Genomic DNA, 12,237 nt, shown 5'->3' on the forward strand with positions numbered 1-12,237 from the left:
CAGGTGTGGTTTTGAATGGCAGGATCGTGCTTCAGGACTAAGGCAAACCAAGAATGTTTTGTAGTTGCACTTAAGCAACTACAAAACATTACCTGAAGTAATCCCCCTAGGCCAACAGTAGCGGACAAAACCATGAGTCACCAGTTATCAGAAAAGCTCATTTTATTGTCACCTCCAGGGAGTTTCCCCCCGAGAAGTTGCTACTGTCTGAAAGCACAGTTTGTAGACTTGAATTTTGTCACTTCCTGATAGAGAAAGAAGCTTGGGCACAAAGTAGACAACAGCATGGGAAAGGAGCCAAGATAATTCACAGTAATGAATTGAGCAAGTCGGAGCTGAGAAGCACACTGGAAATGATGCTATCTGAATCAAATGCTTATCCTAATCTTTATTTATTTTTGGTTTTTGTTGTTGTTGTTGTTGTTGTTTTCTGAGACAGGGTTCCTATGTATAACAGCCCTGGCTGTCCTGAACTAATTCTGTAGACCAGGCTGGCCTCAAACTCAGAGGTCCACCTGCCTCTGCCTTCCGAGTACTGGAATTAAAGGTATGCACCACCACAACCCAATACTAATTTTTTTTTTTAAAGATAGGATCCCGTGTAAAGGCTGAACTTTAACTCTTAGCCATGTATGGCCTTGAACACTGCCTTCCTTCCCCTGAGTGCTGGGATTACAGGTATGTGTTCCATGCCCAGTTCATGCGGTGCTGGAATGGAACCCAGGACTACATCCACACTGGACAGACATAACTGCCTGACTCCGCTGTGTTAACAATTACCATTCCAGTACTTTGTGTGTGGGGGGGGGGGGCGCCAAGAACTAGAGTCAGTAACAAACTGACAAGGGGTTAGGAGAAAGAGGCACTTTTAATATGAAGGAAGAAAGACAGATTACAAGAGCAGGGAAAATACAGGTTCAGGGGGAAAAATGTTTCTTTTCCTTTTGTGCTGACCAACAAATGGTCCATGTACACGGTACCAGACAGACCTTTTTAGACCTCACTAAGGGAAGGTATAGCTCACCGTCCTGGGAAAGGCCTCCACAAACCTGTCATCTCAAAATGACAAAACGTGGCCCTGGCAAGATAGGCATGGGTAAAGATGCCTTCCACCAAGTGTGGGGACCCCCATGGTGAAAGGAGAGAACTGTGGCATGCATCCACACACATAGACAGATTAATAGCTTTTCATGTCAAAGTGTTTGCTGGAGGGATACATCCAGAAGCAGGTCTGACACCCTCTTAGACGAGAAAACGGGAGGATCCCGAGCTGGCTGCTCCGACTTGGGCCGAGGCCCGGCAAAGTGTCCCTGAGACAGTTCTGCCCTGAGCGATACTGAAGCAGCTGAGGGGCTGGGGTCTCGTGTAAACATGAGCGTGGGAAGGGCAAAGTGGGGCGAGCCAAGCTGGGGCTCGGTGGGGGGGCTGTGTGAAGACGGCAGCGTGTTCATCTTTTAACAACAGCTTCCAGCTCTCCAGCTGTAGAACCAGAGTCGGTTTTGATGGACGCAGCAGTTCTGTGGCAGGATCTCACTAGGAAGCACTCTTGTCAGATGAGCAAGATGCAAGACTGGTCATTCCTGAGTCTGAGTGTCAAGAACCCAAAATCCTCTAGGTGTCCCCATATCCCTCAATATGCCCACCCTGGACCGATGGCCACCACAGGGGAAAGGACCAGAGGGATCAAAAACTGCCAACAAGGGGAGAGAGGTGTCAAGTGCCTTCATCTGTCACACTGCATGCCTGGGATGACAGCTGTGTCCGACAGTCCGGCTTTGTTTATGGCAACACACATTAAATACGGCTACTGAACCTCAAGAACCGCCACAGGGTGGTCCTGGGGTGCTCACCCAGTGGCTAAAGGGACGCTGCACTGGGCCTGGAGTCAGGAATTTTCACTCGCCTTGCCTCTGATCAGCTAGGCCACATGAACCAGGAGTTCTGGGTGGGTTCCTACTCATTAACATGGGAAGTCTAAAGTGAGCAGCTCCCAGGACCTGCAGGTGTGAAAGTCCTCTAGCCTCTGATGTGTATTAAGTGCTTAATCAATATCAGCAAATCAGCAAAAGGGGCAACGACCCCCACAAAGCTCACTTAGAAGGTATACTACCATGGCAGGCCATAGCCATCTCAGTGCTGTACTGCTGCTAAGATCGTGTGTGTGTGAGAGAGAGAGACAGACTGACCAAGGCTGATCATACTAGTTAGTGAGCAGAGAGATCATGAAGACCTAAAATAAGAGTAAGGAAAGGACTTTTTCTTAGCTATAAAGCGTAGTTTCTATAAAGTAGCTCTTAAAAGCTCAATGTCCACATCTCCCCTTTGGAGCAAAAGGCAGTGCAGACACTGCTCTCTGACTGGGGCACTTCGCACAGAGGCCGAGACAGCAGTGGCAGCTGTGGGTCCAAGAACCAGGCTCAGAGCCTCACTCTCCCTGGGACAAATGATACCTGAAGGGGCTGGACACAGGCAGGAGGGGCCGGGGATGCTCTGGGTGAGGTATACATGAACCAGCCCAAACAGGCATGTTTTTCTAGAGCAGCGATTCTCAACCTTCCCACTGCCGTGACACTCCGTGTTGTGGCGAGGAGACCTCCAACCACAAAATTATTCTGCTACTTCATAACTAATTTTACTACTGAGAGGAATTGTAAACCCCTGGTATACAGGACAGCTGACATACAACACCCCTCCCCAAGGGGTCTCGGCCCACTGGTTGGGAACCACTGATCTAGACCACCTTCTAGAGGCAGTGATGATCATTCGAGGCCCTCCTGCTAAGGCACTCGACTCAGATTTGCCATGTCAGTACAGAAGATTAAGTTGGTATTCTTTAGTCCTGGTGTGTCTGTCAGGAAAACCTCACTGATTTTGGCTAAGTGAGCACCAATTGTTTCGCAGAATGGAGCAGTTAAGAATTCTAGGAAGGGCTGAGGCGCACACACAGGTGACAATCTCCAGAACTAGTAAAACTCTGGTTCATGAGCAACAGCGGAGCTGCGGTGACTCGATTCTGATGCTGTGCGCCCTAGTCAGGCTGAATGCGCTCTGAATCTTTAGTCCAGGGGCAAGAACAGCCTCCTGTCAGTCCCCAGAAGGACTTGAGAACTAATTTTAATGTGACAAAGACCAGGTGTGGTGACACATGCTTATAATCTCAGTCCTGAGGCTGGACTACATGTTCAAGACCAGCCTAGGCTACATGGGTAGACTGCCTATTTTTATCCATTTAGAGCAACGGCAAACCTAGGAAGTACAGCAACACTTGTGGTGGCTACTCTGTCCCATTGCCAAGCAGAGGGCAGTGAAATACAACATGCCTATCTCCCAGGAATGAGATTCCGTGTGGAGAGAACCAATGGAAAGTCACCTACTTACCATCACCCAGAGAAAGATAGTTGGGCAAACCAGGTTAGTGTTCGTGGGGTGGTAAAACACAGCAACAAGCAGTTAGCACAGTACCACGTCTTCCCTGGCCTTGCCTTGGTAGAGAACAGATACAGCCATCCTATAACAGACTTCTTAGCCACTCCCACCTGAATGTGGCAGTGAACCCTTAAATGGGCTACACCAGTGAGAACCCGAAGTTCCAAAGGGTTAACGCTGGAAGAAAACTCTTTGGGAAAAAAAAAATCAAGGTAAAGCAACCCACCAGTCTCTGAGCTGTGAGAACCAGGACATATTCCCACCACCTCCAGTCACGCTAGAGCCCTTACACCCACAGGACAGCAACGGGGCATCACAGTGCGACACAGCAACAGGACACAAACATGCTCAAATCTCTTCCTGATCTGCTCTTTCAAGTACTTTTTAAGGGATAGTTTCTTTACAAAATAATTTTTAAAAACCAAGCATATTTAAAACATCAGCTCTTGGTGATCAGAGTAGTTAAAATTATTTTTATTATAAACTTCAGAATCTAAGAAGTGTAATGTTACATGACTAAGTTAAATCTGAGAAGACTTCTTACCAAGCATGTGGGCCTTGCAGGTGGCACTGTGGCCCCCAGGCATGACAGGGTCAGGTTCCACCCCTCCTTGAGGGATGGGGTCAGCCAAATGACAGAAGACCCTGCTCAATCCCACTAAGTACAGGTGAGTGAGTGCACAGGGGCCTCTTGGTCTGTCACCCTGGCGTTGGGCTGACCAGAGTTCAGGCCAAGAGGTCTCCTCTTGAACTCTGAAGACCAAACCAGCACCTGAGCAGCAGTCTTGGTCTTAAATTCAAGTTTCTGTCCCACTTTTCATTAAGTGATACCTAATAGTAAATGATAAAATTTTATCATTTTTTTCAATGATTTACATTGAATAAGGGTTACGCTCCAACTTTCTGTAGCCAAACAATGACACTGCTTCCTACATGGCAGGAGACCCACAGGGAAGCCGATGGTGTCCCAAAGACCAAGTTCAGGTACTGGGAAACACTAACCCAGGGTCCTAGATGATGCAAATGCCATCAGAGGTGTCATGGACACGTGGGGTGGTTGGCCACACGTGTAAGAGGTCCAGCAGACCTGGACAGGCTGTGTAGACTGCCTTCCTGCCTCTAAGAACAATGACCACAGCCTGTAACCTGCACTGGCAATCAGACTAGGACACCTTAAGTCTCCTACGCAGCTCTAACACATTAATCTCTTGGGACAAGGTTTCAGCATGCAGTCCTGGCTGGTCTCAAACTCAGTATATACACCAGGCTAGCTTTGAACTTGTGATAAATCTCCTTGCCTCTACTTCCTATATACTGGGATTACAGATGGTGCCACCAAACCTGGCCTGGGTATTTATCTTTTAAGCAGTTCCTAGAGGCAGCATCTTTGAAAGATGGAGCCATGGGAGGCTTCGGGGGTTTGCTGGGTGGAAAGGGTGCAGGGTGAGCCACACTGTGCTGCAGTACCTGAGAGGTGGTGCAATGGAAGAGCATCTCACGCTGCAGAATGGGAAACCAGCAAAAGCGCATCTGCAGAGCACAGCAAGTTCACCTGTTATGAGAAACTACAACAGGATGAACAGCTGGCTGTCCCCAGCTGCAGCTTCCTCCCCCACATTCTCTTAATTGAACCCTATCCCTTAAAGCAGTGGCCCTCAACAGGGAATGACTTTGCCCACAGTGGACATTTGGCAATGTAGGAGACATTTTTGGCTGTCCTTACTGGAGTGGGGTGCCACTGGCGTCTAGATGGAAGCCAGGGCTGTTTCTGATCATTATGCGCACAGGGCAGCCTCCTACAGAGAATTACTGAGAGGTAAGGGTGCTCAGGCCTGTCCTAAACGGGAACTGCACTCTTACCCTGCCGAATATGGTGTGCACCAAGGCCCTCAGGATGACAACCAGGCCAGTGTGAACACTCTGTGTCAAGCCAGCTCCCCCAGTGTCCTGCCAGTGTCCAGTCAGCCGTTGGCAGTCTATGTTCCAGTGAATACAACTAAAGCCGCAGGTCCTTTTGTCTGCTTTCTCGTCTGAAAAGCTGTTACTTCTTCCTTAGAGCCAATGCAACTCCAACTGCCACAGCTAGGATGGCCACTGCAGCAGCCCCTCCAAACAGCAGTACAGCCTTGCCCTCAATGGGCATGGCACTCTTGGCTACCCCGGCAGCAGTGGCCTCCCCAGTGTGGCTCTCTTTCCTGCCCCCAGCCCCCTCTGCACTCAGCTGGATGGCCGGCTCCGCCCCCTCCAAGGCGGCAGGTCTTGCTGCCGCTGCTGCTTCCAGCTCCTCCTCACCAAACTCCACAAACACAGATGGAGTGGGGCTGGCTTTCTCAACTCTCATTTCGGAGGCTTCTTTGGCGGTGATCTGTGGGAGCAAGGGAGCGGCAGCTTCCGGGAACGCCTCCTCTGGCACCTCTTCCTTCTCCACGTGCACAATGTCGGAGTTAGAGGAGTTGTTCTCGCTCTTCTCCCCAGCCCCGCTACTGTCCAGGCTCTTCACTTCTTCCGGGTCCATGGCAATCTGCTGCCAGGACTCGGGCCCGAGAGAGACCGGGAGGCTTTCTGTGTGCCAACTCTGGCTAGCAGACAGCGAGACAGGTAGGCTCTCAGACTGCCAAGATGTGGTCACCGTTGGGGACTCCGGGGGACTGACCTGTCCGGAGTTGTCACTAGGCAGGATATAAATGTCATTACTATCTTCTGCAATGATTCCCGGGTATTCTTCCTCCTCAGACTCAAGACTAAAGACAGTGCCCTAAAAGAGGAGAGGGAGAATCCGCAAGCAGACTCGTTAATTTTAAAAACTGTCAACCTAGGGAAAGTAACTGTCTACCATCAAGTTTCAGGAGTAAATACACTGCCCCACTTCTATACAGCTTCTGAACAGAATGTACTCATCTGAGCGCAAATGCAAAGGAGATTTTCTTTTTTCTTTTTTTCCTTTTTTGAAAAAGGAGCACTTCTACCCCAGCTTCTTCCCCCACCCAAAACACATTTTTGTTTTAATTTTTAATTGAAAAAAGTTCCCGTACACTTGGACTATGATCACACCTTTTCTTTCTCCCAGTCAAAGCTTTCTTAGTGGCTTCTTTCAGCCTCCTGAGTGCTGGCGTAACACACCTGCACACCCCATACCTTGCTAAATGGGAAAGCTTTTGTTTTTTCAAGACAGGGTTTCTCTGTGTAGCCATGGCTGTCATAAAACTCATTCTGCAGACCAGGCTGGCCTCGAACTCCGAGACTCACCTGCCTCTGCCTCCCCAGTGCTGGGATTAAAGACGCATGCACCACTGCCTTGCTAAAAGGGAGAATTTTGGCAGCTCCACTGTGCATCATACAGTCAATTAGCTCAAAACAGCAGAAAAAAAATGAAAACAAGATTGTGTACTCTGGGAATCTGTCACTTAGTAAATACAGAAACACGGTCATGTACCAAGTGCTAGTGAGAGTTCAGAGGAGAACGTTTTTCTGGGTGATGGCAGAAAAATCATGAAATTCTGGCAGCAAAGGCCATCAAGAAGATGCAGTCTAACCAAAGCACAGAACTATAAAAGGCAGGCAGGGATGAGCAAACAATTTACTCTGCATTGTATGCACAAGGGATAGAAAGTTCAGCCATGACAGACTAGAACTAATTCCTGTGAGGTGTCCCTTACCTCCATGCACATAAAATAATCAATAATATATATTTTGAAATTGATGACATAATACTTCTATTGTCTGTAGCAGGCTGCAGTAGTCCGGCCTTTTTTCTTTTTAAATAAGACAGCTATACAGGTATTCAAATAACCAGTTAGCTTACAATTAGATTGAGCCTAAAGAAACCAGGGACAACTGAGCACTGTGGTAACTTTCTGCAGTGCTAAAATGGAGCTCTTTAACTGTGCTGAGTGTGGAACTCAGGACTCAGAGAGGCACACATGCACTCGGCCGGAGCTGCACGCACCCCAGGCCCATAAGAGTTACTATTTAGCTTCGAGACAAGTCTCCCCTTAGTGCCATTCCTCATATGGATCCTGATCCCAGGCGTCCCCAGCTCCACTCCTGTGGGAACTCTTTCAAACTCAATATGCCTCCATTAGCATGATGGTAATGTAAAGCCAAACAACAATTCCTAACCTTCATCAATAATGAATGTCACAAAAAGCCCTTTACGACCAAGAAAACGACCACCAGTGGCAGAACTCATGGAATTTACGGGCAGTCAGAGGTCAGCGCTGCGAGAAAGCCCCAATTCTACCGCATTTCTTTCTTCTCTCATGTTATCATCTTGCTGTGCCCTAAGCACAACACGGATCTTTTTTTAAAAAAAATATTTATTTACTTATTTATTTATTTATTATGCATACAATATTCTGTCTGTGTGTATGTCTGCAGGCCAGAAGAGGGCATCAGACCTCATTACAGATGGTTGAGAGCCACCATGTGGTTGCCGGGAATTGAACTCAGGACCTTTGGAAGAGGAGGCAATGCTCTTAACCACTGAGCCATCTCTCCAGCCCCACAACACGGATCTTAATGTATTCCTAAGTGTGTATCTCCTTTGTTTTGTTTTGTTGTTGCTTTTGAGACAAGGTCTCAGGTAGCCCAGGCCAGCTATGAACAGTATGCAGCTGAGAGGGATGGAAAAATAGCTCAGTGGTTAGAGTGCTCAGTGCTCTCAGAGGACCAGGGATTGATTCCCAGCACCCACATGGCAGGTGTGGTGGCAAAGCTCATCCCAGCCACAGGCGAAGGCAGGAGGACTAAGAGTTGATGAACAACTAGTTGTCTTTTGAGACCCTGTCTCCAAAAAGCAACGGAGAGGGCGCTGGGGATGTGGGACCCAGAACAGGGGCGGAGCTCTTCTGCTCACAAAGGTCCTGAGTTTCAGGCCTGGCGCCAAAAAAAGGGAAAGTGTCGATAAATGAAAGCAAAATGTCGTGTCTGTCTGGAATCCTTTGTCAGCTCGTAACTAATGTAGCAGCCCTCACTGCTATCAGTCTAACAAAGACCACGGCTCTCTTGGGAACTCAGTTCAACCCCCTGCCTCCATCACAGTCCCTCTCACAGTCAGTCCATCAATATCTCAGAGCAGAAAACCTGCCTCTCACGGATTAGCTAGCCATCAGATAGAGGCTCAGTTCAAATGGAGTCTGCTAATTATCTGACTCTTCCAGTGAAAAAGCCAAGAGGGCAAGGCAATGCAATATTTAGAAGACACACTATCCTTCCTGAGCTCGCTGTGTTTACTCTCAAACCAAGTATAAATTATTTAAAGGAGCAATACTATCAAATGAAGTAAGCCAAGATGTCCTCCCTCTTCTTAAGGGGCATTTTTTTTCTCTTTCTTTTGCAGCACTAGGCATGAAACCCAGGGCTGTGTGCATGCCAACCAGGCACTCTGTCCTTAAACTATATCCTGACCCTCTAGAACCAACATCTTACAGCCCTATTTTTTCTTGCTTGTGTTCTAGGTACTTTATGAGGAGCCTACATAGCCCCTACAACTCCGCACCCACAGCCTCCTGTGAGTATTGTGTTAGAACTCCCAAACCTTGCTGCCCAGGAGTTTCAGGATATGAACTCTCAAGCCGGGCACAGTGGCACATAACTTTGATGCCAGCACTCGGAAGGCAGAGACACAGGAGGACCTCTGGATCTTGAAGCCAGCCTGGTCTACATGATGGGTTCCAGGACAGCCAGGGCTACAGAGAGACCTTGACTCAAAATCAAAAATCAAATCAAATAAAAAATAGGACCTGTCAGATGGACAGTAGTGGCACACCCCTTTAATCCCAGCACTTGGGAGGCAGAGGCAGGCAGATCTCAGTGAGATCGAGGCCAGCCTGGTCTACAAAGTGAGTTCCAGGACAGCCAGGACTGTTATACAGAGAAATCTTATTTCAAAACCCTCCCCACACCAAAAAAAAAAAAAAAAAGATACAAACCCTCAGTAACTTGCTGATCTGCACTTTGGAAAATGAGACGCTCTATAACAAGAACCGATTTAAGAAACAAAACCAGAACCAAAAGTGTCTAAGTAAACAGGTGAGCACTGTGTGCTGAAAGCCCTTTGGGTTCTGCGTTTACTGAAACGGATCTTTCATCACGGAAAGCTAACAAGCTGACACTGATTTCCTTACAGAGTCTCCTCTGTTACTACCCGATGTTTGTGTGGTGTGGGGATGGATCCCAGGGCCTTATGCACACAAGAAGGTACTCTCCTAAGAGCTACAAACCTCCCCTCATTACTTTAACAATCCAAGCGAAGCTAACAGAGGGCATAAGAGCCTCTGGTCCACTGTGAGAGAACGCCACAGCAGCACATCTGTCCACGCAGCCTGGGGAGCCACCTCACGGGACTATCTTCTGCTGCCAAGATCTCCTTACAACTTACTTTTGTACTTAGGCATGCCATTTTAGTAAAAATTTACCATGTTTTATGCTCTTTTATAATTGTCTTTTTTTCCTCTAAATTTTATGCTTTTATTTATTTATTTGTGGTGGAGGGCAGGGAGAGAGGGGGCACACAGCGATTGTATGGAGATCAGAGGGGCCTTTCCTACCATGCGGGTTCCAGAAGCAACTCAGGTCAAGCTTGGTGGCCAGCACCTTTACCTGCTGAACCATCTCAGCGGCCCTTCTGTGAGAGCGCTGAAGGAAGAGCACAGCACAGCAGCTGAGGCAAGAGGACTGCTCTAAGTTGGAGGCCAGCTTGGGCTACCCAGTAAGTTTCAGGTCAGCCTCAAAACCTCTTTCAAAAATGAAAAGAATGACCACTGAAGTTCTTCCCAAGGGGGCCTGTCTACATAGACAGCTGTTCTGGGCTACCTAAGCTCAGCAAAGTAGAGTAACATTCAAAGTGGCTCCAAAAGTATTTGTTCACACCCATCACCTAAGCTTGTCTCTAATAATACCTTCTGCTGTCACTTAGCAGCTACAGTCCAATTTCTACCCTCACACCTGTCCATTATATCACAGTGCCTCAAGTTTATGTTTACGGCTAGAAGTAGAGAAAACAAGTTACACTTCTTCAAGCAAGCAGAGACAATACATACATACATACATACACACACACAGATAAGGACATAAAGGAAATATGTTTAAACTCATGTAAAATAAAATATGACCCTGCTTAGGAGTTAGGTGAAGAAAATTGACCTAACAATTATTAAAAGAACCATTTTACAGGTTGGGAATGCGGCTCAGTTGAGTGAGTGATTGCCTACATGAGTGAAGCCCTGAATTTGATGCCCAGAGCTATATAAACTAAGTGTGGTGGTGCAGGCTTGTAATTCTAGCACTTGGAAAATAAAAAAGAAGAATCAGGAGTTCAAGGCGTCCAAGAGTCCAGCTACACAGTAAGTTCAAGGCAAGTCTGGCTACATGTGACAAAAATAAAATTAACTGCCGGGTGGTGGTGGCGCACGCCTTTAGTCCCAGCACTCGGGAGGCACAGGCAGGCGGATCTCTGTGAGTTTGAGGCCAGCCTGGTCTACAGAGCTAGTTCCAGGACAGGCTCCAAAACCACAGAGAAACCCTGTCTCGAAAAACCAAAAATAAAAAAATAAAAATAAAATAAAATTAATTAAAACTGTATACTGCTTGCTTCCAGATGTCTAATACTCAGCTTATTTTGTTTCAAGTTTTTTGGATTTTTTTCTCATATCAGTTACAAATTATTTGTAACTGCTGTATCTTGTATAGATTTTTACCTTTTGTGTCATGACTGGTGACCTAAGCACCTATGGGTTTCATTTTTCCATCTGAGGATGAGTGGACAGAATTCCAAAGCCCATCCTCACTGGTAAATCCACCTAGAAAAGCACCTCCTCTAAACTTTATCAATAAACCTTTATCATTCATTCTCAGACATACATACATCGTCGCTCAGGTGAGATGTGAACAGGTAACTGACTTCTTTCTAATGCTCAAACAGGACCCTCGCAAATGCCGCTTTAGTCCCTGCTAACTAAGAAGACTGAGTGTGAAAAGCCCTTCTAGAAAAGTAGATTAATGTACAAAAGGACGACGCCAAGACCCACAAAAACACATCTCAGAAGCCGGCTGTGGACGGGACTGTAGCCGAGAGGTAAGAGCTCTTGCGCAGCATGGAGCGAGGCCCCAGCTTTCATCTCTAGCACGGAAGAGGACGTGGGGATCAACCCAGAACCCAGCATAATAAGCACCCATGCCTGAATAGACAGAGTTCCCAGATTTACAGAACTATGCTAACTTAGTTGCAACCAACCTACTTGGCTTCAGATCAATTTTTACAGCATAAAACTGTTCTAAGAAACCCTTACCCTAAATGCTTCCAAGAAAACCCTTATCCTAGAGTAAACAGAAGTAATCCTTTTCATGGCTGCTACTCTTTAAAATTGTAACAAGAATCTTCAAATCAGGGGAAAGAATAAGAGATTAATATCATTCAAAAAATCTACGACAGCCGGGCTGTGGTGGCGCACGCCTTTAATCCCAGCACTCGGGAGGCAGAGACAGGCGGATCTCTGTGAGTTCGAGACCAGCCTGGTCTACAAGAGCTAGTTCCAGGACAGGCTCCAAAACCACAGAGAAACCCTGTCTCAAAAAAAAAAAAAAAAAAAAATTTACGACAGACATTGATGAAAGTTTACAATAATTTTTCTGTGTAATCTGAAACTGAATCTTTTTTTTTTTTTTTTTTTTTTTTTTGGTTTTTCGAGACAGGGTTTCTCTGGTTTTGGAGCCTGTCCTGGAACTAGCTCTTGTAGACCAGGCTGGTCTCGAACTCACAGAGATCCGCCTGCCTCTGCCTCCCGAGTGCTGGGATTAAAGGCGTGTGCCACC

At 47.0% G+C, this 12,237-nt stretch overlaps 1 protein-coding gene across 1 annotated transcript in view; it reads right to left on the bottom strand.

Moving 5' to 3' along the window:
- Positions 1-150: 150 nt before the first annotated feature.
- Bcl2l13 (BCL2 like 13) overlaps positions 151-12,237 on the bottom strand; it is a 47,303-nt gene continuing 35,216 nt past the window's right edge. The window contains exon 7 of the mRNA XM_057769828.1: positions 151-6,181. Coding sequence (XP_057625811.1) covers positions 5,468-6,181 — 714 coding nt within the window. The 3' untranslated portion in view covers positions 151-5,467. The remainder of the gene's footprint in view (positions 6,182-12,237) is intronic.

Source organism: Chionomys nivalis, chromosome 1 (genome assembly GCF_950005125.1).
Source record: "Chionomys nivalis chromosome 1, mChiNiv1.1, whole genome shotgun sequence".
NCBI classification, from domain to species: domain Eukaryota; kingdom Metazoa; phylum Chordata; class Mammalia; order Rodentia; family Cricetidae; genus Chionomys; species Chionomys nivalis.